The sequence below is a fragment of the Ornithodoros turicata genome, chromosome 7, assembly GCF_037126465.1.
Source record: "Ornithodoros turicata isolate Travis chromosome 7, ASM3712646v1, whole genome shotgun sequence".
Taxonomy (NCBI): Eukaryota; Metazoa; Arthropoda; class Arachnida; order Ixodida; family Argasidae; genus Ornithodoros; species Ornithodoros turicata.
In genome coordinates this window covers 42,390,315-42,413,242 of record NC_088207.1, presented here as the reverse complement: position 1 = coordinate 42,413,242, position 22,928 = coordinate 42,390,315, and the positions used below count along the sequence as shown (strand labels likewise).

Here is a 22,928-nt window from a genome sequence, read left to right as displayed (position 1 = left end):
TTGGGCTTTTCCGTAGTAAAAAGTTTTTGATTTCATTTGAAAATCAACTCACATAGGATATTGGAGAGCTTTATTGTTGTTGTTTGGAGCACTTATCCGGTACACTCATTTCAAAACAAGAATGGACCGTAATGGAGAAATGTGGCGTGATTAGTTCCCCTTCAAGCAAGGCTATACATTTCGTGAGCAGTTAATGGAAGCGAAGTATCGCTATGCGTGAACATTAAAAGCTTTCATGGAGAGCAGTACAAGTGGAGGCGGATTTAAACGTCCCACTTCAGCTATTGCGCGAACGGATATCCGGAATCGGCTGAGGAACAAAAACGGCGTTGGTACTCAAATGGCAGCTCGCGACAAGCACACGTCTGAGTGTCGCTGAATCGATCGGTCGCGTTTTAAAAACACTTTGTCACAGTCGATTATGACAGGCGACATAAATGGAATATGCAGGGTCTTGAAGCTGGGTCTCTGGCCACTATGCCCGGCCCAGTATGACGTCCCACACAGCGGTCTGTGACCAAAGCAGTTTTCATGTTCCTGAGCGACACAGGTTTCACGAACAGCTTGTAAACTCAAGTCTTGTCACATCATTCGCCAGTGCCCCACCCCCACCTCTCACCCTTATACGCATTACCCTCAGCTTTAAAAAAATCATATTGGTCTTTAATCCATCTTATCCTTCTTTCACTTTTTGTTAGGTTACCCTTTATTTCCTAATTCTCTTCTTTTTATTTATTTTCGTTTATTTTTATTTTCTTCCTTAGTCTCTTTCTTTTCTTTTTCTTGTGGAGTAGCAAGCCGACATACCGTTTGCTGACCTTTCCTCCTTTTTTTCTTCTTGTAAGTATACCTCTCCCCGTGACAAAGATGTATAAATCTGGAATAGCTTCAGTCGTCGCAACATATTCTACGCTGGTCGCTAGAGTTACGTACATCAGAGTTAACAAAACGTGTCCAATTGATGCCTACCTACAACGTTCGGTAGGTGAAGAAACATGAATGGCTTGTGGCGAACAGCACTGCTTACGCAGCAGCAGCTATTCCTAGACGCTACTATGCGAGATACTCCATGTTTCTAAGATATGCCATCGGGGAGGCAATTGCTTTCGATTACACAACGGTCGGAGAAGCCATATGGGGGGGGGGGGGTATGTTTGTGGCGGCCCGAGGAAGACGATAAAGACGTGCCTCTGCTGGCGCTCGCCACTGCGCTTGCCAGCCAGTTCTACCAGCACTGTCCTAGCGTGAGGCCACGACCATCTGCCCGCTGGGACATTCCATCATCGCCGGTCAGGACTCATGTAGAGGAAGACCACCTCCTCTACATGTTTATTATAAAAAAAAGAGGGAAAAGTAAGCGTAATGGGACAAGGTGATGAAGTACCGTATTTTTCCGTGAATAGCGCGCGCGTTATACGTGGTAAAGAGCGTCGCGGAGGGGCATTGCGCGTTATGCCACGGTGTCCTTCCCAGTAGAGTCGTTCCTAAGACGATATTCTAGTCCCGTGCCTTAGTGCAGTCGTACGACATAAGCGTGAATAATCCGTTTCAACATCCCAACATCTGCGTATCCCAACAACAGCGTCCCAACATCTGCAGTATCGTTTCAACGCCTTGTTCAGGAAAAGTGGGACATCTGTGTGATAGACGGCGATGTGGACAGTTTCTGTGCAGCATTACCAGCTCTATTTCCACGTCCGTGGGGAGCGCTATGCGTCGGACTTTTTTCTGATTCCGCTAATTTTCGGAAGAGCGCGTTACACCCTGTCACTCTTAGAAACAAGGGTGGAGCGGTTACACCTTTTTGGGAGGTAATAGTTGTCGCATACGTTGTGCATGAAAGGTTGCGAAGTTCTACCCGCTACCTCACTCTCAAAACAGAACTTCACCGCATAGCACGTTGTCCGCCAAACATTTCCATGAATGATCAGGTTATCGCTTTGGATTCGGTGAGCGAGGGTGGCGTACGCCTTTTTTTTTTTTTTTTTTGTAGCAGTTTGGATGCATGATAATTTCGTTTACCACCCTTTTACACCCTTTATCAGACGCTACGTTGACCTAGGTGGTAACTATAGAAGTTTTACCACCTTTTCACGCATTTTTTTCTTACATTGTAGATTATGATGATGTTGGCAAAAAAATAATAGGGAGAGATTGAATTCGTCACACGACAAATTCGGTTACTCCTATAAATAACCCCCCCCCCCCTCAAAAAAAAGAAAGCGCCGCTTTCGCCTGCTCTGCATGGAGGCAGTAAATATCGGCCAAAAGCCAAACCATCGATTAACGTAACGCACAATGAGGCACACGGTCCTAATAGACTGACTCCAACGCACTGCCCTGAATAGATGTCACAAGCGCTGACAAGGCAGCACCCGTCTTGTCAGTTGGCCAAGGTCGCAGCGCATTTACAAGGTCAAAGTTGAGGTTGTCCAGTCGGTCGAGGGCAGATTTCATGGTAGCCCTTTGAGATGCATATCTGAAACAGTGCACGAGAATGTGCTCAGTGTCCTCCACGGTTGCACAAAGTGTACAGTTCTCTGAATCAGCCTTCCCAATTTTATGGAGGAACTGGCACTGCTACGGAGCGTTCAAACGGAACCTGTGCATGAGCGTCTGGACAGACCGAGGTATAACATGGACTGAACTCCGAATTTCAGTTCCGGGTCTGCACTCTAGCAAAAAAGGAGTGAAATGGGAATAATTGCAGCTTCTAGTCCCCTAGATTGTAATTACTCCCCATTTTACTCCCATAACCCCGAGATTTACTCCACAGGACTGTAAATATTCACTGAACTCCGCAGATGGCCTCCTGAATGAAACAGTCCACGTAAATATGCGCCCTTGGTGAATTTTATGGAATAAGGCTATACAAATCAATCAATCAACATAGCTAACCTATCAATTTTACATCCACACAGAGGAAGAGATATTTAGAGGCTCTATCTTGCGAAATTGTGCTTTATGCATGTCGCAATATTTTTTATCACTCGACATATCACGGTTGACGGTTTAACTCGAAGTACTTTCATTCATGCACACGAATTATGTGCCTGGGACTCTTATACCCCTGTCACACGGGCATTTTCGATCCTGCTCGACCGGACCTGCTTGAACCCAATGCAGATCGGATGATGCTACACGGCCGCTTCCAAGCAGGATCGAACTTTGATCCTGCTTGACTCAAGGCAGTTCCCATAACAGGATTGAGAATTTCAAGACGGCTCGACGGCCGCCATTTGCATCCTCGACCCCGGTGAACTGTCATAACTTAGGACGGAAATGCGCGCGAAGCTACAAATGATGCTTACATCGGTATACGATAAATTACCACTAATATCGCTGTTATATAGGAAACGCGAAATTAATGAGTTCCGTTTATTCATTTGCACAGGCCAACCATTCAATGCGCATTGAAAGTGGCCGTGTAGCAGCGTCAAAACTCGAGCGTGCTCGGGAAGTTCGATGCAGATCGGATTCGAGGAGGATCGAAATGCCCGTGTGACAGGGGTATTAGAACAGAGCGTGACACCCTGTGACATTAATTTAGACCTCAAAATGACTTAAAGTACTCCTTGTTTTTCTTAGAGTGTACTAGATGGAGCAACGAGGAGTGTCCGTCGTAGCCATTGCTGTTTACTCATAGTTTATATAAGAGACCTCAATAGGTCTTGCACGTCTGCTTCTACGGTACTAGATGTTTTGATGAGGACAGATGTGTGAGGAAGGTGTGTAGATGACATTGCACACCCTAGGAGACACGGTAGTTAAAGTGACATTAAAGTGCAAAAAAATTATCCTCGCTCTTTCCTCTTGTCCCGTTTCACTTCCACATATCACGCATTTTCGTGTTTCGTACAAAAGAGGTTGTCATGGTGATAAGACCGTCCCTGTGGCAGTTTTCGTCTGGATTACTGGAGTCTTCTTGTACTGGAGTACTTCTGTGACACACCAGCTCCCGTGGCATAGTGGTTAGGATGATCGCTTTCCACGCCGAGACTGGGAGGTGACACGGGTTCGAATCCTGTCACCGGCTGTGCTGTCTGAGGTTTTCCCTGGGTTTTCCGAAGACCTTCAGACGAATGTCGGCACAGTTCCCCTGAAGTCGGCCCAGGACGCATACTAACCCCCCTGTCCCCCACTCCTTCCTGCTATCCTCTCTCCATCTGTCCACATCTGTACGCCGCTCATAGCCACAGTTGCTTCGCGGCGCTAACACGGAATTAAAAAAAAAACTTCTGTGGCACGTAATTGGGAAGTTTTTAATAGCTTCTGACACAATGCAGACTGTCGGGAGTATCAAGGTTTGTAACGGGGTATGCTTGTAATGCATGAGTGACGCAGAAAATTCCCGACAACGACGTACTATGATAAAAAAGCTAGACGTCGCGTTTTTCTTTGCCCCCTGTTGTTTTTTATTTCTCAGACTTTACACTTCTACCAAGAGCAGGTCAGATAATGAACGTGACATAACCAAGCAGCTTTTCGGTGCATCCGCCCTGTGTCTTGAGATTAGATTAGATTAGATTTGGAAAGAAAATATGGAGACGGGCCCCTTCTGCCTTTACTATGCATTAAATCAGCGGAATTATTTAGCAGACGGAGGGTGATACGACGCCCAACGAATGGCGTTCGGTCTCGATTCATTATACGCGGCGGGAGCGAAGAAATATGGTGCTTACCGCTCCAGTAGCATAGTAATAATTTATACGCAGTCTCCGATGGCAATCACAGAAGCGCCCTGAAAATGCGGTGATGCTGCAGTGTGTTTCGGTTAATAACGTTCATAGGCATAAATTCTAGGCTTTATATGCCTATCAGTCACGGTCACATTCGATGAAGGAATGATGGGAACCTCAGCATCACTGACAGGAAAATCTGCGAGTCTCGTAACTGCTGGAAGGCGCCATCTTTTTTTTTTTTTTTTTTTTTTTGTGCTTGTCTCTTGTGTTCTGTTGCATGGGATAAAACTTTTCATCTTTTGCCATTTGTAAACTGGGGGCCGACCTATGGCCGACATTTGGCCTGTATTCTAGTTCAAATGGTAACACTCAGTCTGGGCATTAGTGGTGAATCACCACCACCGCTAATCATCATCATCGCCATCATCATCCTCTTCATTAGCCTCATCATTCCAGGAGCTTTCCACCAAAGTAACTGGTAGCAAGTGACGTGGAGTTGCGGGCCTCACACTAGTGAAGCCAAAACCTCCATTTTATTTTTCTTAAAATCAATTAATCTGTCTGGGGGTCACGTGCGTCACAGACGAGGTGTGTTGGTGATGATGATGATGATGATAAGAGAAAAATATGGAGATGTGAGCCCGCTCACTGCGGGACTAGCTACTCCAGGTAAAAAAAAAAAACGCTCTGCAAGCAAGTGCTCTGCGCTCTCAAGCTCTGCAAGCAAGTGAGCTTGCTCTGAGAGCAAGTGTGTTGTTTTATCCGAGGTGGCTGATACTGTAAGGACAAGCCTTCGCCTCCGTCTCCGTCTCGTTCCCTTTTGAGCGTAACAATGTAACAGATAGTAGACAAAATATGCTATGGAAAATAATGACTTACATGCATTGCGTTTCGTTTTTCTTTTTTTTTTTTTGTATTTTTTGCAGCATAGATGTCGTTCTTGCAGTTGGGTTATACGGCCAGCGGACGTCCTCTCGAAGGGAGTATGTAACTGCAAGATGACTAATTATCTAAAATTCATTAATTAACAATTCAAATAGGCTAAAGCGAGAGGGCAGAGTGGGAGACAATCTTCGTTGAAAGGCATTCTTTTAAAAATCCTGAAGCGGGGACACTTGCCGTGAAATAACCATAGCCGAATTTCGCTATGCAACTGAGCCGAAACCAAAACCGCGCGCCTCAGGAACGCGTGACCTTCGCCGACGGAGGCCTGTCTGGGCCGCAAAGCGGTGGTGGTGCTAATGAAAGAGCTCGCCGTTGTCGGCCTCACAGAGATGGGCAACGTCACGACTAACGCTCTGGGAGAATGTACGTCCTGGGCCGACTTCTAAGGGAACTGTGCCGACATACGTCTGACAGCGTCTGAGGAAAGCGGTTAATCTTGGTCAACAGATCAGCATCTACTCCAATCATCTCTATCGCTCCAAAGCACTCTGACGTGGAATGAGCGCTGTGCTCCCTGGGCTCCCGGTCGGCGCGGTTTCGGTTTCGACTCATTTGCATATTAAAATTCGGCGATGGATATTTCAAAAATATTTAAAAATTGAACGACTTTCAACGAGGATTGCCTCCCATTCTGCTATCTCGCGTATGCTCGAAATTCCCTAATTGAAAAGTTAATTAATGAATTTTAGGTAATTAGTCATCTTGCAGTTACATACTCCATTCGGAAGAGGACGTCCGCCTGGCCGTAAAACTGATCTGCAAAAACGACGTGTGTGCTGTTCTCATTGCTTTTTTAATCAAAATGCTGCAAAGGATAAAAAAAAAAAAAACAGTGTCCTGTATATCGTTTCGGTTATGAAACACTCCGACAATCTAATCCTGCTATCAAATAGTTTTCCATTGTTCAAACGTGAATTACGGTTATTTTTATTCCGACACGATGTAAATTGATTTTTTGTGTGTTTTCCTATTTTCTGCGTTTCCCTCAGAAAAGTACATTTTATATTTGTGATTTATATTTTTTTTCTTTTTCCTCTATGTATTATGCAATGTTGTCGAGTTGACCGTTGTTTTTGACGTGATTACCGTTAATTTTATTCCGACGCGAGTTCAAGGAAATGTTACTTCTTTCTACAGTTCATCCAACTTGCTTGCACAATTCTAATTTGCACATTCGTAACGTCCAAGAACGCGCGCGGACGCTCACATAACAGGTTACACCATAAGCGCATTGCCCTCCTGAACGAAAAGCGTGCGCTGGAAAACTCCGAATGTGTGAATAATTTATTTGGAGCACAATTGTCTCGCGAATTGGAATCTCATTAGGCGGCCCTATGGTTACGGAATGTTCAGGCTCGAATCGATGCGATTCACGGGGCGTCGTTCGGAGCACTGCACGTCAAGCGCCGTGGAACAATTCTCGCGATATCGCCTGCTCGAATACACTTCCCTGAGAGACACCAGGAAAGAAAGAACATGGTGATGGAAGACAAATGGTGCCGATATTGGTTCTTCACTCTGTTCGACACGATTTAATGTGTGGGGAGGGGGGGGGGGAAGAAGACGGAAAGCTGCCACACTTTCCTGGGAATATATCGACAGCTCTGGAAGTCGTCGTTTATCTAAGAGAGCGCCGCATAGTCGATGGTGGCGATGTGAAGCAAGTGATAAATCCCATGTGTGACGTTATTGGTCTTGGTAGGCAGCGGAAGGGAAGCGGTCGGAGCGTGGGAAGTTCGCGTATAACGCCTCTTAAATATAGATAAGATAGAGCATTTTAATTTGTTTAGATGATATCAATATCAAACTTTATTTTATGTGCCCATGAACAGCATTACGCCTTTAGAATGGTGCACCATAAGAGCTGACACAACAAGCAATTGACAATTAAAAAGTGAAGCGTAAAATATACGAACGCTAGGATTAAATATGCCCACTTGCGGAAAAGATTTCATAGAAGTGACCGCCATCTGAGACAAAGGAGAGAAGCACTGGCAAAATCGAGAATCAAAAACAGCGCAGCTACAGAAAGGTCGTGCGGGAACATGTAATGGACCTTTTTCACGACTCCTCATGCGCATGCGCCGCGGCTTCGATGAAGTCGGGTGCGCGGGATAAGGTTATCTCCGTGTACAATAAATGGCGCTGAATGGGGACGACAGAAGTGGGGACCACCGCGCGAGCTGGGCGAACTCGTCGGTTCCACTCAAAGACCAGTGTTGGTCCTTTATGCTACCCACGTGTCCTTGTTTCGGCGCGTGCCGAGGGTAGTTCGCTGGAGGGCCGCTAGGATACGACTGAAAAAAAAAAAGAAAAGCTGCTTTTGACTAGTGATGTCGCGAACGTTTTGCGAACCTTAGGTTCGCAGCACCACCTCAGGTACGCATCCCGCTGGTTCGCGAAGTTCGACGAACTTTCGCATTTCAAGCCAGATTCGCCGAGGTTCACAAAGGTTCGGAGACTTGGCCTTTGTTGTGAAAAGTTGAAAATGATGTTACTGATATAGCTCTTCAAATTGAAAATGTCTGTTTGTCAAACATGACAACGCATTAGTTTTGCTAGGCGGTACAAGTTCACGATGAGACGAGCGCAGCACGGAGAGGGACCGAGAGAGAACGATCAGTACGCAGGAGCTCACTAGGAACTACGGAAAGTTTATTGAAAACAACAGTTCTTATAACCACTACCATAGGAAGTGCAATCGAGATTGTAATCATGCACCCGCATCTATCAAACGTACCCTTTACGTCGTCTGTCTGCGTCTGCTTCGGAATAGTTTGTAATCACATGTTATGAAGACAATTAGTCGACGCACAGGAAAACATGGTTATTGTCTGGCGGCGTCTCAGTTGCAGCAGCAGGTGGCTCGCATTATGCTTTTTCGTTATCAGGTTTCCCTTTTCAGGCACCTTGCTAGTGTAATAATTATACGGTACAGAGAAAAATATATGATCGTGTGCATCATGTGTGCGTGATAAAGTGTACTAGTATGTGTACCTTGTAAATTACAGTTGCGTAATAAACAACATTCTGAACAAGAAGATATGGAACGTCATAATCTAAACATACTGCAAGTACTTGGCGGCTTTGCGAGTCGTAAAGCATATGCTTCCGCTTCTGGTAAGGAGATCGGCACATATGCGCACTCGAAGTTCCGCGAACTTTTTCGAATTTTCCGAAGGAAAGTTCGAATTTCGCTAACTTTTTGCGAATTCGAATCTCGAAAGGTTCGCTACATCTCTATTTTTGACAGCTCGACGAGGACCCCGAGGAAAAAGTTGAAGGGGGCTCCCCTTGTTGGAAGGGTCCGCAATGTTTTGGGCGTCGAAATTATGTCGATGACTTTTAAATTGATTTCATTTAGTTTATTTTCTGAATTATATTAATTAACTCACAATGTGATATCAAGCAAATCACTACTCAATGAGTACATTGATTTAACCCTACCCTCTAAAAACTTGGGGGGGGGGGGGGGAGAGGTAATGTCGACATAGTCTTCCCGTTGCTGGCCACACGCAAGTGGGTATCGTCATGATTATAGGGGAAAAAAAGGATGAAAGGGTGAACTGAACTTGATCACATAACTCTCACAGTCCAACCATTGCACGGAGTAATACCGTTATCACTTCTCGTGTGTGGAAAGCGTTGGGCGTACGCCTTTTTGCGACAAATACCGCAACTGCACAAGTGTCACAAAAAGGCGTGCGCCTCCCGCTTTCAGCAAATCAGGTGACGGAACGATGCCATTCGGGATGATTGTTGACTAGGAGTGTGCTATGCGGTGAAGTTCTGTTCAACTTAACTTTTGATCTCATCATTTCAACATGTCATATCCTATCATCTTGTCCTTGCTACAGTCGTGACGCTGAGTCAGGATCTTCTTCCGAACACACACAGAAAAGCTTACTAAAGAAAAGTAATCGAAACTGTGATTACCCTGGGGTGTGCACATCTTTGTGGTTTTCACTTGCAAACAGCTTTCTATTCGAGGACTACGAAGATAAAATAGGAATAGGAAACTATTGGAGAGGCGAGCGGCCCCATCACAGGGCCTCCAGCAGATCGTCGTCCCTCAGGACTTGTCACTCGGGTGCATGCCCTTGATACTGTGCTGGCCATGAGTTTTATGCATCGTAAACGGTCTATTCTCCAATCTGGGCCAGTATCATGTCCTTTCATGGGCCATATCCAATATCCATATCAATATACAATCCATATCCATCCAATCCAATCCAGGTCCATATCCAACATCATGTGCCAGGCGTTGCTCTGCATTTTCGACGTAGTCGCATTTACTTCTGTTCGGGTGTGAGACCTGTTATCCGTCCGTGAAAGGGCCTTGCGCTATAAGTTAAACTTCAATTTGGATACTGGTGGTGGTGGTGAGACCGGCATGCTGTTATACTTGCCATTTGTTTGTTTGTTTGTTTGTTTGTTTGTAAAAACAAACTAGTAAAAATTGAACCGTTTATTATTCGGATAGTGACAGCGGAGTGCGTGAAAATATTGTCCAATGAGCTGGCGTTCTTAGCGCGAGTTTCATTATCTGCCTCGCCGTCAACATGTAACAACGCCCCCTACGGGGATATCGATGATACCGATCAATTTGAGTGACGGTGCTAAAGCTTGATACCAGAGACCTGTACAGTGTACTCCATAGAAGACAAACGAGGTTAGGGCCGCGTGGTGTTAGCGTCCTGAACACGGTGGTTCCTCATAAGCCTGTTCAATTGGGCTAGTTAGTACATCGTCATCGTAAATTGAAAAATAGCACACCACAAACAAAGACAGAGAGATACACACACAGGACAAGCACTGACTGGCAAATTCGACATTTTCATTGAACTTACTTACACGGTTAAATACCGAAGGTCGTGCTTAACGCAAACCAGTATCTGCTTGTTATCTCCTCCCTTGGTGAACTGGTTGAACTATAGTTGACACTTGTTCTGTGTGCGTATCTCTCTGTCTTCGTTTCTGGTGCGCTACTTTTCAATCTACACCATACTTTACAGGCTAGGGGGTCTCCAACTCAAACTGAGTCGCGGGCCGCATTGGCCTGGCCTACACCATGGCAGACAGCAGCTAGTGAACGTACACAAAAAATGCCTCTGATTTGGGGGACCGCGTGGCCGAGGCCAACTGGCGTAGCGGCAACTTTCTCATCTTTAATATGACACGGAACTCGTTCTCCAGGCGATACATGGATACCGTTGGCTACGATCCTATCGTCTAGAAGAGTAGCCCGAAAGAAATACGCAGTAGGACAGACAATATCGACTTTATTACAGCCAACGGCAGGAGGCTATGTACCTCGGAATAAACTAAACGCGAACAAGGTTACAGGAGGACGCGCTCCTAATGATGCGCTGACGACACTTGAGGCCTCTTCTTCCTCACCAGATTCCCGAGGTCCACTTGTAGGTTGACCGCAGTGGCAATTCCCAACTGGGCTCGGAGATGGGCATCAGACAGCCGGGACCTCAGCTTAGTCTTGTTGATATTCATCATCGAACAGAACTGCTCGCGTACGTATATGCTTCCAAACATCGACAGAACACGGCTGACATCAGGCAGGGAAATGTGCGAAGCGTCTCCTCCTCCTTGCAGTCAACGGCTTTTAGACAAGGAAAGTGGAAGAGATCTTTCGACGTTAGCTGTTTCTCCCCAAGTCCCAACTTTCTCACAAAACCTTTGACGCTGTCGTACATCTCTGTGATCAAGCAAGCTTTCACCTGCAGGTCCATATTCAGAATGTTCAGGTGGTTACCTATGTCGACGAGAAACGCCAGGCCACGCAACCATTCGTGGTCGGTCATTTCAGGGCATTTTTTCCCATTGTTGTAGAGAACTTGCTTGATTTCCTCTCGAAGATCGAAGAAACGTTGAAGTATTTCCCCCCTGCTGAGCCATCTGACCTCTTTATGATAAGGCAGGTCTTTGTACGGGGGATCCAAGTTTTGAGGGAAATCGGCAAACAGACGATGATTCAAGCGTCTCGACCGAATGACGTTAACGGTCTTGACGACAACGTCTATGACGCGGTTAAATTTAACTATGCGGCGGCACAATGCCTCTTTATGTAGGATACAGTGAATTGCTGGAAGGTTCGTGGACACGCCTTCGTCTGCCAGCATTTCTTTAAGGCGGGCTACCAGACCTCGATTGCGACCAACCATTGAAGGAGCTCCATCAGTCGCTACTGTCGCGAGATTATCCCACTTAAGACCTGCTGCTTCGATGCCGCCTTTTACCGCGCTCCACATGTCACTCCCGGTCGTTGTCCCATTCAGAGGAAGCAGATCAAACAGTTTCTCGTATATGTCCAAGTCGTGCGTGACACCTCGGATGAACACCACGCACTGAGCAATATCATTTATGTCTGTGGATTCGTCAAGTGCTAAGGAATATGCACAGAAATTCTTCGAAATATCGCGCAGTTGCATTTCCAAATCTGCACCCATTTCCTCAACCCGCCTAGCGACAGTATTTGCAGAAAGGCTAATCTTCTCAAAATAATCTTTTGCGATTGGGCACACAATTTCATCTGCACCGAATGAGACAGTTCTTGATAAAAGGTATAAAAGATAAAAGGGTTGTGACGCTTTTGCGATCAACGGTGACCTCTGTTAATCTTTTGTCCTGTGGCTGCCAATTTGAGCCGCGTCACCTTTTCTTCACGGATCTTTGGAGTAAATTCCGCGTACTGTCCTTCGTGAAGCGTTTCGTAATGACGTCGGAGATTGTACTCTTTCGGAACAGCAACAGTTTTTTTGACACACCAGACACTCCGGGACTTTTCTTATATCCGCGAACAAATACTTTACGTCCCAATGCTCTTGGAAGGTACGCTTCTCCTCCTCTACCGTCCGCTTCAGATGTGGCTTCGAGCAGGCCATACTCCCTGTGCTTTTTTATCGTCAGTCGCAAAGGCATGGAAACATTGCAGAGCGCAAACAGACGTCCACCGCTTGATAGTTCAACACGTGATTATGGAAGAGACGCTTTGACGCCTGCGAATTCCGAAACTATAGGACGACCTTCGATCGCTCGGTCCTTCCGAGGGAGCGTTGGGTGGCCGCGTCAGCGCTCCCGTGTATTGTAGTGAACAGAACTCCCGTGTGAAGTGACTTATTTAAGTGGGTCTGTAAATGTTGTGATTCGACGTTATCCAAGAACTAAAGGGCTTTGCGCAGGCCCACGATTGCCCACTGCGTCTACTAGCTTCTTCTTTTTTTCTCTCTCTCTCTCACTGCGATTACGTTTTCTCGTCTTTCCCTTCCTTTCTCACTTTCTCTCTTTCTCTCTCTCTCTCTCTCGTTGCGCGAGCCCCGCGGGCCGCGTGTTGGAGACCCCTGGGCTAGACCTTCAGGAGAATTTCGTTCCGCATGAGTCTTTCGTATAGAGGTAAACTTCACGATGCGGGTGGCACGATAAGGCCTCAAACGTGGAGTTCGACTCACACGCGGCCAACCTACTACTGCACCTGTTGGTCATGTTGGACCAACATTGTGTACTTTCGAAGGACGTATCCCTTGACTAGACAAACACGGAGGAAAAGGAGCTGAACGAACTAGTGTCGCCATTTTAGGTACTGCACGCGCGAAGTGAGATCCATTGTGCACATGATGTCCTTTCCCATTGCCCTCGGATACTGATATCCCTCGCATCTGTCGTTCAGTCAACGCGTTTCATCCGTCGTATCTGCTGCTAGTTTCCAACGTATTCAGACGTTCGTGTTTTCCCGAGTCCTGTTCAGGTGGGACGTCGAATCGGAAACGTTTATTTTGTTCTCTTTCTCTCCTCCCTTCCCTCCTCGTATCCAACACTCAACATATAGCAACTGTGTTCTTCCTGAACTGCACAGCTTCTGCAATCAGGGACCCGTAACAACGTCACCAAGTCGATCGGTTAGAGCCCATTCATTTCTCCACTTTCCATTCTTGTGTCGCAGCGATGAAACAAGATTTCGATCTATTACTCCCTTTCTCTTCGCCCTAAGGTGATCTCTCTCTCTCTCTCTCTCCATCTTGCATAACTCGTACAGACACGACAATCTGTTCAAGTGCCGTGATTGTCCTAATTTTCTCCACTGCCAATAACGAGTGCAGCAATCTCCAAGGAGGCAACGTCAGTATCGGTAGCCATACTAATTTCGCAGCTCTCTGTCACTTTACAACGCAGTCTGTTCCTTATCCCAAGCAAGTATGTTAAAGTACTTTTGTATACGTTACCATTGTAGCCAAGTGTTGCATCGCTTTTACAGTTGTGTGTGACAATGTATGGCAATACCCATTAAATGCCACTTGGGTGTATTTAAATAAAGAAATACTCGCTCTACAATTCATCCTCCCACGGCGAGTCTACTCATGTGAGACGTTTCCTGATTATTGCTATAAAAAATAAATAAGAAAAACAGGATAAGATCTGAAACGTTTTTCTTTCGTTCACTCTTACCGTTTTCAACGGGGCAGGATGTAGATGATGTAGGTGCACATGTAGATGCTTATATGTACGTATATCAGTGATGGCCAGTAGTTAACTACATGTAGTTAAACTACTAGTTAAACTACCTGATTGTAGTTAAAAAGTAGTTATCAACTACTTGCAGAAATGTAGTGGCAACTACTAGTTAAACTACTTTTTTAAGTAGTTAACTACAGTAGTTAGGTTACTGAAGGCGCCAACTACTTCCGATTTTTCCGCAAGCTTTACGGCACGATTGTGCTTCCGACTTTTGCCTTGAGCTACTTGTTTGATGAGAACGGAGGTGCAGAGCAATTGTGTCGTGCATGTGTACTAAATCTTCACTTTTAATTAGAGGTGTGCGAATATTGAAAATTTCGAATACGAATCGAATACGAATATCTACAAAATTGTCCTTCGAATATCGAATCGAATTTCGAATATCACGTCATAGGATAACAGCTTCTAAGAGTTAATTAAGTTAAGTAAGCTCCGAAAACAAGCATCGTCACAGTTGTGTTCTGCTGATCCTTAGAAAAAGTGCTAATGAGGAATATGTATTAATGTATTGGCTTAGCCTAGGGCATACATGCTTATATCCACATGTACGGTAAAATTATTTTTACAGTGAAACAGTGTGCTGTTCTCATGAGGCAAGCTGAAAACCGCAAGAAAAAACTTTCATTTCAAAAATCTTTCATGAACAGAGAACACCTGTGTTGGCATTGTAAATTGCTGGTGAAACAGATAGAATGGAAGTAAAGAGCAATGACATGTTCATAGTGGGATGATTTAGTGATGAGCACCTCAGAAGGAAAATGATGGTGGCAAGTGGTCTCTTCTTGCATTGACAATGCCTTCCGCATTTGTCGTTAAGGCGGGAAACTAAAGGCGTAAAGGCGGGTTTCACTGCGGGTTGCACGTCACGCGTGAGACCATCGTTACTGACGGTAATACATAGTTTCGAACGGCCTCATGCATTATAGCGCAGTAAAACTGCGATCCTCGATTATATTGTATGGCTGTATCACGCGTGATTGTTTCCGCGACGTTCGTGTTCAGCGCTCCTTCCATTTCACGGCGGAAATCTGCGCGCGGGCCTCAAACTTTGTCGCGCCGACGGCGACGCGCGTGAGTCGCGAGCAAAATCGCTTCATGAAGGTCGGGTCGGGTTAAGGCTATATATGCGTCTTGCTATCATCTGTAACAACAGTTAGCGCAGTTTCAAATGACTGCAGCGTTACTGCATGTCGTCCTAGTTGGCGCTTTCATACGGTCGCAGAGCGCCGGAGTTGGCGAAACTATGTCGAAATATCAACACGTCCCACTCCTCGATTATCGCCGTCATCGCACGCGACCATGATTCTATCATATGTCGCTGACAACCACAAATCGAAACCGAAAAAGACGTATTCGAGACGCAAGGCTGTGCATGCAATGGGACGCTGAACAGTGGTGTTCAGCCCAACGTCAACATAATTTCGATATTTAACCGTAATTTCACCGAACTGTAGGCCTCATACGAATGTTCAGAGTTCGCTAGCAATCCACTAAAGCCGCGACAGTGCTGACGATGTATGAAACGTACCGCCATAGGCGCCGGCTGCGGGGGGGGGGGGGGGGGGGGGGCTTGGGGGCCTGGTCCCCCCCGGAACTTTTCCTAGGAGGGGCCAGGCCCCCTCCGGGAAGTCTAACCAGCTGACACTCAAGATGAAAGTTTCGAGGGATATCCTAAGAATCTATCGCGTGTTGCACGCGATTGATGATGAACATCTTCAAAGGTTCGTCTCATAACGTCACAACACGGATTTCCTGATACCTTGCCGGACCTCTCTGTAAAAGGGGGGGGGGGGGGGCTTTGTGCCCCGGCCCCCTCCGGCAGATTGAAAACTCTCCGCCTATGCGTACCGCGGTCTCGGGTTTCGGTGGGGCGGACTCTAAAATGGCGTCCGCACACAGCTGCGTACTAGTTTCGGTTTCGGTTACCGAACGTATAGCGACGCATTCATAAACGAGCGCGTCGCTTTGCAGCTGTTCTACTATGCATGTTCGTCGCCGCAACGTACAAATTCCAGTGCGCAGCCCGCAACAGCTTCGGAATAAGCTGCTGTGATATGCGAAAAAAAATCGAATATTCAGACTTTTACGAATATTCGAAAACTTAGAATATCAAATTTTCGAATACGAATATGAATCGAATATCGCAAATATTCTATTCGTATTCGAAATTTCGAATATTCGCACAACTCTACTTTTAATGCTTGTCTAGTGAAGCCTCATATGCTGCGAAATAATTCTGCAACTTAGTTTATCGCGTAGGCACAGAAAGAATCCCACCGCAAGCTTTGTATTTGACGATCGTAGCAATGGCTTGAGCCAAAGTTTATTATTGCATGTGATTCATATTTAGGTGTCCAAGAACACTGCAAGGGATTGCTGTTGGTGGACAACGTTAAGTAGTTATAGATGTAGTTAAACTACATTGCAGTAGTTAAAAAAAGTAGTTTTAACTACTCCCCTGAAAAGTAGTTGAATTACTAGTTAAACTACTCAATCACAAAGTAGTTAGTAGTTATAGTTAAACTACTGTAGAAGTAGTTAGTGGCCATCACTGACGTATATATCAGTAGATGTACAGCAATGAATAAGTCAGTCGGAGACTGATTACAAAAGTTAAGAATAGGGATGATTGGCGTTTCGGAGGCTTCCTATTGAGGAAGACGGAGGAGCTTCCTCCGAAACGTCGATCAAAGTGATTTTCAGAACCAGATATCGCAAAAGGAAGAATAAGAGGATTTCCCCCCTAAAACCTGTCCTTGTTCAATTCTTGTTTTTCTTGGGGCGATCCTCTATAGGCGCATATTCTAATGCATTCGACATAGCTCCATCTTGTACAGGGCAGCGTCGCTTTATGAGGTTTGGAATCGATGGAGGTTGGATCGATCGTTTCTTGGTACTTCATCCGCATTCCGATCCAGGCTCGTTGATTTGGATAGCAACCCTCGAGCTCATTACGATAACGACGCCGTTCGTGTTACATCCCTGTATTCTGTCGGTGCCCGTGATAAGTAGATTTGTGGTAGCAACATTTTTTCCTTTTATCTGCATGCTTCCGTACGGTAAGGTCGTCTCAGTTGTGCGGATGAGTGCAATGATTGTCTTCGGCGTTCTCGTGAACCACATTCTGTTGATGCGTTTAGTGTGCGGTTGTGGTATAGTGTTCCGCGAAGACTCAGGTTGTCGAAGTGACTGACTTGTATAAGAGACGCGTTGATTTGCAGTCTTATCTTTATCTGATCTTTGCAATCTTATCTTTACCTGATCTTTGTAATTTTATCTTTATCTGATCTTTGCAATCTTATCTTTATCTGATCTTTGTAATCTTATCTTTATCTGATCTTTGTAATCTTATCTGTATCTGATCTTTGCAACCTGATCTTTATCTGGTCTTGCAATCTCATATTTCTAACCGGTTTTGTTGTAAATGTGCATGTATTTACCTAAGTCACTTCCGCACCCAAACAAAACGCCTCAAGGATGCAGGTTGTTCACCTCATTTGTTCTAAGAGTTAAGTGGGTGTAGCGCAGCTCGTTGACATATGTGCGACTGTAACTGTGCTGCAAGGGTGATGTAGCTGTGATGTGTTAGCCGTTGCGCGTTCTGTTGTCTGCGAGTGTCGATTTCGACATTAGCTTCTAAGAGACCATCGTAATATATCTGTGAAATAAATACACTATGTCTGATGTCTTTCGTTTTACTGTCCCATGCGCGACGTATTCACGGAAAAAGCTAGCGGTAGTAGCCCGACTACTACCTACCCCGAATCCCCCCCCTCCTTCACGCACCTATAACAATCATGAACCCCTTAACACGTCATCCCTAATTCTTTCGATACCATACCATACCAATGATGAGCACGGTGCCCAAAAGTACAGTTTCTGTTCTAAATATCAGCGGCCCTCGTCCCGAGAATCTTCCGCTTAAAATGTTGATTTGCAGTTTGTTAACTTTATGAAAGATGTGTCAACAGATTATGCTGAACAGATGGCCCACACTTGTAAACCTATATCTGTCGTTTTAGTGTCTCATGTGAGACGTATTCACGGAAAAACTTAGCGATAGTAGTCCGACTACTACCTACCTTGAATTTTCCCCCCTTCACGCACCTATAACACCCACGAACCCTTTAACACGTCATCCCTAGTCATTTCGATACCATACCATATACCATACCATACCAATGATGAGGACGGCGCCCAGAAGTACAGTTTCTGTTCTAAATAGCAGCGCCCTCGTCCCGAGAATTTTCCGCCCAACATGTTGATTTGCTGTTCGTTAACTTTATGAAAGATGAGTCAACAGATGGTGCTGGTTTCTTTTTCGTAGGGACTTGGCTTTTGGTAAACCGAGTATGGTTCAGTACGAACTTGGCTCTTCGCCGGCCTCGGTAGCTCGGTTGGTAGCGTGTTGGCTTGTGCTGAGCTCAAGATTGTGGGTTCAATCCCGCCTGAGGACGGTAGCAATGAGAAGGAGGTAAACATTGCTTCCAGCACCGTGTGTCGGAGATTTCCGGCGCACGTCAAAAGAACCCCCAGGTGGTCGAAATTATATCCGCAGTCCTACCTTGCGGCACGTGCAGCTTGTCGTTACACAAACAGGCTGACACCCCTTTCGTGTAAATCTATTTCAATTACCTATTTACTTGGCCCTTGGCCGGGAGGGGATCCCGGCTCGAATCCGGGCGCTGACTGTGCTGTCTGCGTGTTTGCCCTGGGGTTTCCTCAGACGGCTCTAAGACAAATGTCGGCACACTTCCCTGTGAAGTCGGCCAATGACGCACTATCCCCCCACTGCGATAGTCCTGTGCGTGGACGACTACGGTCAGCAGTTGCATCACCACCACCACCAACTTGGCTCTGGCGTGTTTGAGATGCGTGCCTGATGTGGTCATAACGATTATTTCCGTTGGTGGGCACTAAGAAATAAATAAATAGTGGTCATAGCTGTCTCGCGGCGTAAAGCTCGGAATTTTTTATTTATTTAGTTCAAGATACTGTTGGCTCCTAGATACCGGTGGCCGACCGGATGAACCACTATCCCCATCAGTTAGACGCACCCGCTTGTGTGATATCTCATTTGCGTGTGTCATGTGTGTGCGCGCGTGCGTATGCCTAATCTTTTTCATCGTCATCCAACTCATATATCATCCCACATGCACTGAGGTATGGTACCGCAATTGTTGCGGTGAAACAGCTCATCTCATCGTCACATTCATGTAATTGTTCACCTACTTGCATGGCGTATTGTACGTAATCTCAGTACTTTTCCACTCTCAATGCGAAATAGAAGCGAACCTGAAAGTGAAAATAATGATATATTGCGAAGAAACAGCTGTGACACAGTGTGGGTGGTGCGCGTCTGCTGCAGCGGGCGTCGAAGGTGGCGTGATTTGCAGGGAAGACACTTTTTCAGTTGGGAGCTACCTACGGATTGCAATGAAACATTATAAAAGCGCGTCTTCGACAAGCTTGATATAACTATGTGAACTGCCTGTGGACACGGACCAGACATGCATACCAGATACTATGAAAATGTATTTAAAATTACTACTCTAAGTAATCAAGACAAAATGGAATTAAGATACACGAGTTTCATTACGCTATAATTAAGGTACAGTCCTAATACTTTGAAATAATGTAATAGAGTGGTAAATGCTTGAAAGGATTTGAGGCACATTTAAGATCCTTGAGCGTCAGTCGTCGAACTCGTTACTGCTCTTTTTATTATTATTTAAGCAGGTTCTATAGGCAGGAACTACATTTCATAAAGTCCGTCTGTCACCTCTCCTCTTTTTCGTCGAAAGGTAACCTTCTTGAACAAACTGAGCTTAGATTGAACCGACAAGTTTTCAAGTGGCTGCAAGTTGTGCTCAATAAGAAAATGACCGCGGAAGATAATGTAACTACCTCCTGGATCCCATTTAGTGCTCCGATGCCAGTATGTGGAAGAACTATAAACCTCAGTGACACTGTTACAGAAATTATCTGTGTTTCTCTCCCCCAAAACAAATGAGGAGCACAGGTGGCATGGTCACTTGCTGACGCATAAAGTCGTTGCTACATAGTTCGAATTACCAAATTGCCTGTGAACCCCAGTCGTGCAATCTCATTCTTCAGTGCCCCACTCCCACCCTCAACGCATTAACCTCATGCTTTTCTTTTAAAGTCATCTTCTTCTGTAATTCATTTCATCCTTCGTTCACCGTTTGTTGATTTATCCTTTATTTCCTAATTCTTTTCTTTTCTTTTTTATTTATTTTATTATTCTTTCATTTAATTTTCTTTTTTCTTTGCGGAATAGCAAGCCGATGTCCCATTTGGCTGACCTTTCACCCCTTTGTTTTTCCTTTGGTCTAATAAATAGATCCCCCCCCCCCCCGTCTTCTCACGTGAAAGTCCCCGCATGTAATGGGGTAGGGCACTGCTCTTCAGCGGCGAATCATCCCGTGTCATAGTCATGATTTGTCTGCTTTCGTTGTTATCGTCGTCCCCAAATTCGCGTTGCATAAATCCTTCGTAAGGAAACACGTTGAAAAAAAGAAAAGCAGAAACGTCAAGCCTGTGGTCAGAACGCAGTGTACCGATGGACGGATTCCATAGAGCATGTCAAGCGGAATGAAAAGAAATTGTGAAATGGAACATGATTTGAAAATAATAAAACAAACAAAAACGCTAAGGGAAAGAGCCTGAGGACGAGTGCCGCCGATATTTCCAACAGACACTGCTCTTCTTCTGGGCTCAGAGGAACCCAGAAGAAGAGCGGTCTCTGTCGGAAATGTCGGCGGCTGTCGTCCTCGGGCTCTTCCGTTAACAATTTCCCCACAGGGTCGCTGAGTCTTCTATCTTTCTACATGAAAAAAAAAAAAGTATTATTATAGTTCTGAGTTGAAAATACAAAAAAGTATTGAAAATAGTGCGCAAGTGCCTCTCCAATACAGTATTTTGAGCACGCTCCTCAAGATACATACGAGTCTTCCACGAATTTAACGAGCAAATTAAAGTAATGTAAATTGTAGAGGTCGAACAAACAATTAAGTCAAATACAATATTTAAGCCTCACCAACGCACAAGCAATGATCTGATTGTGTCAAATGCCGTGTTTCACAGCACATTAAATCTAACGGAAACGGAACGCTCACTACTGCGGATCATTGCCATGATGGTTGAGGTTGCCCAAATGTTTACGAATGTGGATAGCAACGGGATAAGAATTTTGAACAAAAGAAATCTTTACGAAGTTTACCTACCATTACTCAAGATTAGTTGGGCAGGTTGGTACAGATTCATCATGTTTGTTAAAAGCGTGTTTCTGCCGCCTTCATTATTTATGACCTGTCATTGGAATGTTGAATCAAGGTAAGTTGACCCATCATTGAGATTGATGATCGAGCCGGACTGGACAGCCTCACTGCTTTCAAGTTTCAAGTTTTATCACAAGTTTTTCACCTCCCTTATTGTACTTCTTCCTCAAACCCAAGGAAAAAATTCGTTTTATCACGTATACGACCCCTTGCCTTATCCTTGCTTTGGTTTGGTGCATGGAAAAATAAAAGATTGTGGCGTTCATGTAGAGGGTCGTCCACTCCAGCTCAATTAGAGATGAAATAAAGTAAGTAAAGAAATAAGTGAAGAAGTAAAGTAAGTAAGAAAAGTATGTTATCTTATCCTACTTTGTTCCTCAGGCATCATTTGTTTCATATTCCGTTCAAACTACGGTAAGCCTCCGTTATAACGAAACCGCTTTATTCGAATTACTACTTCCCGGTCGAAATGCTCATGTTTCGAACTGAATTATCCACATTGTACTGCCAGCCGACACCACTTAAGGTGACATAATAAAAGCCCACAGCTCACGTCTTTCTTCTCCTTCCTTTTTTTCACCTAAATTAAAATACTGCCATGATGCTCGTCACCAAGCTTACTCGAACATTGTTTAACGACTCCCGCAAATGGCTCCGTGCGCTGATGAGACTACTGCCACTGTTTTTTTAGACATCCCCTTATACCGATATTTTTTTAACTTGTCCCGTTTTCTTCGTTATAACGGAGCTTTACTCTACGTAGAAAAAGTGACTTCACTACATGGCCAGGTGCAAGTGATCGGCGTTACACTCTGCCAACCGTACCTATTCGTTAACCCACACCAATTCAGTAATTTTGAAACAAGGCGTTCATTTACTCCGACACCGCTTTACCTGAACCCGCCGTTCAAAGTTAGCGCCGTCGCATTTATCTTGACAGCCCCCGAGATGGCATCGCGCTCCTTTGCGCGCGCATGCGCTTTCAGTGGAGCATGCGCGCCCTTTCTAAAGAGCTGTAGCCAAGGGCCAGTCCCCGAGAGCCCCTTCCCTGATGGCCGGGGCCACAGGGCGACGTTGGGCCTCTCGCTGGAGGCACACCGTGCCCAGCCCCGAGAGGGCCCTAGAACTGGGTTCTGTGGAACCGTCGCCCACGCCCAAGACTGCGGAGCAGCAGCGTCAGGAAGCGGCGCTCGCTAAGCGTCAAAAGAAACACACGATAGATGTGAGGACGAGGAAGCGACAGCTCTTCGTGCATAACTTTCTGGAACGTCCTCGCGGGTGGAAAGCAGCTCTCTACCACATCCTTGTGTAAGTGCTCCTCTTGCTCCCCAACCCAAACCTGTGCTTACGGATAAAAAAACGGAATTGAGACCACATTTGGATACACGGCGCATCTTCGAAAGGGAGTTTCTTCGGCGGCGCACTTCGACTTCGAGACTGTTCGATAAGTTTCGGTTTCCTTTCTAAGTTTTTT

The 22,928-nt window shown here is 45.4% G+C and overlaps 1 protein-coding gene across 3 annotated transcripts in view; it reads left to right on the top strand.

Annotated features, from left to right (window-relative positions):
* The window catches only part of LOC135401141 (potassium voltage-gated channel subfamily KQT member 4-like), a 430,735-nt gene that overhangs the window by 227,417 nt on the left and 180,390 nt on the right, over nt 1-22,928 (top strand). For 2 of the 3 annotated variants that reach the window (XM_064633348.1, XM_064633347.1), the window contains exon 1: nt 22,494-22,762. The exons of the other annotated variant lie outside the window; for it this stretch is intronic. In XM_064633348.1, coding sequence (XP_064489418.1) covers nt 22,506-22,762 — 257 coding nt within the window. In that variant the 5' untranslated portion in view covers nt 22,494-22,505. Of the gene's footprint in view, nt 1-22,493; nt 22,763-22,928 lie in introns of those variants that run through there. 3 annotated transcript variants of the gene reach the window in all.